Source organism: Calidris pugnax, unplaced genomic scaffold (genome assembly GCF_001431845.1).
Source record: "Calidris pugnax isolate Ruff unplaced genomic scaffold, ASM143184v1 scaffold492, whole genome shotgun sequence".
Taxonomy (NCBI): Eukaryota; Metazoa; Chordata; class Aves; order Charadriiformes; family Scolopacidae; genus Calidris; species Calidris pugnax.
This window is the reverse complement of record NW_015091453.1, coordinates 329953-331952: the sequence shown is the minus strand read 5'-3', so window position 1 is coordinate 331952 and position 2000 is coordinate 329953. Positions and strand designations below refer to the sequence as shown.

Here is a 2000-nt window from a genome sequence, read left to right as displayed (position 1 = left end):
GGGGGGGGGGGCGGGGGGGGGGGGGTGGCACCCCCCGCCTGCCTCCCCCCCCCCAGGTCCCCGCCTGCCTCCCCCCAGGTCCCCCTGTGAACCGCCGGGGCTTGCTCGGGAGCGTGTTTAGCCTAAGGCTTCCTCTCAGCCTTGGAACCGGCGGTGCGAGCCCCCGCACACCGGGATTGCGGCGAGGAGGGGCTGCAGGAGGCGCAGAGGGGTCGTACCTCGGGCAGGGAAGGGGCACTCGGTGTATCAGAGGGGCACGATGCAGTAAGTAGGTTTTGCAGGTGTGAGGAGCAGTGGTGTTCAGCTGTAGCCTGGCTCTCGGGACACGCTGCTCTAACTTAATGCTCACTTCCTTAAAAAATAATTAAAATGCTGTCTGAAGCATGACAGAGAGCTGAAACGGCCTGCAGGGCAGCAGTGGGCATGCAGCTGTCACTGCCGCAGCTGGTGCGCGTGGCGTGATGTTAGAGTGTGCACCAGGGTTGTCAGTGTGGTCTGGGGGTGACACCAAACACCGAAATCCCAGGCACTGCCAAACAACACCCTGAGCAGCCTGCACGGGCTGTGCCGAGGGCTGTCAGCGCGTCCTTGGATGAAACAAAGCAAGACTAGTTTCCTCCGTGGCTGCTTTGAAACTAAAATTTATTTTTGAAGGAGCAGGTGACCACTAAGGAGTTGGTGGTGTGTCTGCTGACCTTCCTCTCCTCTCTGAAATAATGTTTCTCAGCAAAGTCTGGTAGAACGCAGCACCCATCTCTCCTGACCTCGTGGGGAGTCTCTAAAAATGGGTGCAGTAATCTGTAGTTCAGGCAAATTCTCTGTGCTCAGACACGCTTCGTTGCCTACAGAGGAGAGCGATGTGCCTCTCGATGGCTGTCAGCTCCCTTTCAGCACAGCTTGGAGACTGCTAACCACTTCTGTACCTCAGGAAGTGAATTGCTCTATCAAGCTGACACTTCAAAGATTAACTTGTAGGCAGCACCACTGACTAAAAAGGCAGCAGAGTGAAGCAGTGTCTTACAGGGGCTCTCTTCTCAATTGCCAAAGTTTGGTTTTGTTTTTTTTTTCACCAAATATAGATAATCCCAAGCTGTCTGGAGGGGGCATAAAAATTTGTTCTGAATTGTCTTGAAGGACAAGCAAATAAAGGCTTTTAAGCACACCCTACCTCTTAGAGAAACAAAAGCTGTGCACTGTAGTGCTGCAAGACTTCAGTCTCTCCCATTTGAAATTTGTTTGGCTGAGTAAGGAGCAGGTGGTACTGACCCCGCAGAGAACACGCTGTGTGGCCATCTAAACCATTTACAGCTTCCCGGTGTGTTCTGGGAGAAGCAGGAGCTGCTCTCCCTTCACTGTGCAAATATTTGTTGGTTTTTTTCTCAGTCACCCTGGGTAAGTTAGTCAGGTTGAAATGGGAGTTGAATTTTCAGCCTCCTGGAAATGCTGTGGGAGCTGCACGTGTCCCTCTGGGTGGACAAGGGCATGCAGAGGGTGACCAAGGGTGTATCAGTGTATGGATGTTTTCCATGCTGAAGCAGGCTTTCCCATTGGAAAGGCAGGTGTGAGCGGCTTCATCTGGCTCCTAGCACTGAGGACAAAGTACCTTCTATCATCCTAAAGCCTCTAGGTGCAGTCTGGGGCTAATTAAAGTCATTTAGGTCACCCGGCCTCAAGAAGAAGGGCTTTGTTAGTTATAACCTTGGTTGAGTTCTGCTAATTGAATTGATAACGCTTTTTACAGAGCTCCTCCCCTGCCTCCAGATCCTGCAGAAGATGGTGAGTCCTCTGAAGAAGAGCAAACGTGATCTGACCCCAACTGGTGATAAACCACATTATTTGTATAGTTTTTTACAGTGTGTTATGGCTTATGTTCAGCTCATTCAACAACAACATTAGTTGTACAGAACTAAAAGTGTGTTTGAGAGGCTGCAAGAGCACTTTTGCAACATTATGGTGAAATTAATATATACTTTTAAAGTTTAGCATTCAGTGTAAATCAC

The 2000-nt window shown here is 50.6% G+C and overlaps 1 protein-coding gene across 1 annotated transcript in view; it reads left to right on the top strand.

The window, feature by feature from the left end:
• Positions 1-90, top strand: part of KIAA0101 (KIAA0101 ortholog) — a 549-nt gene extending 459 nt beyond the window's left edge. Inside the window, exon 4 of the mRNA XM_014961581.1 lies at positions 79-90. Within this exon, the coding sequence (XP_014817067.1) occupies positions 79-90 (12 nt within the window). The remainder of the gene's footprint in view (positions 1-78) is intronic.
• The last annotated feature ends 1910 nt before the right edge of the window (positions 91-2000 follow it).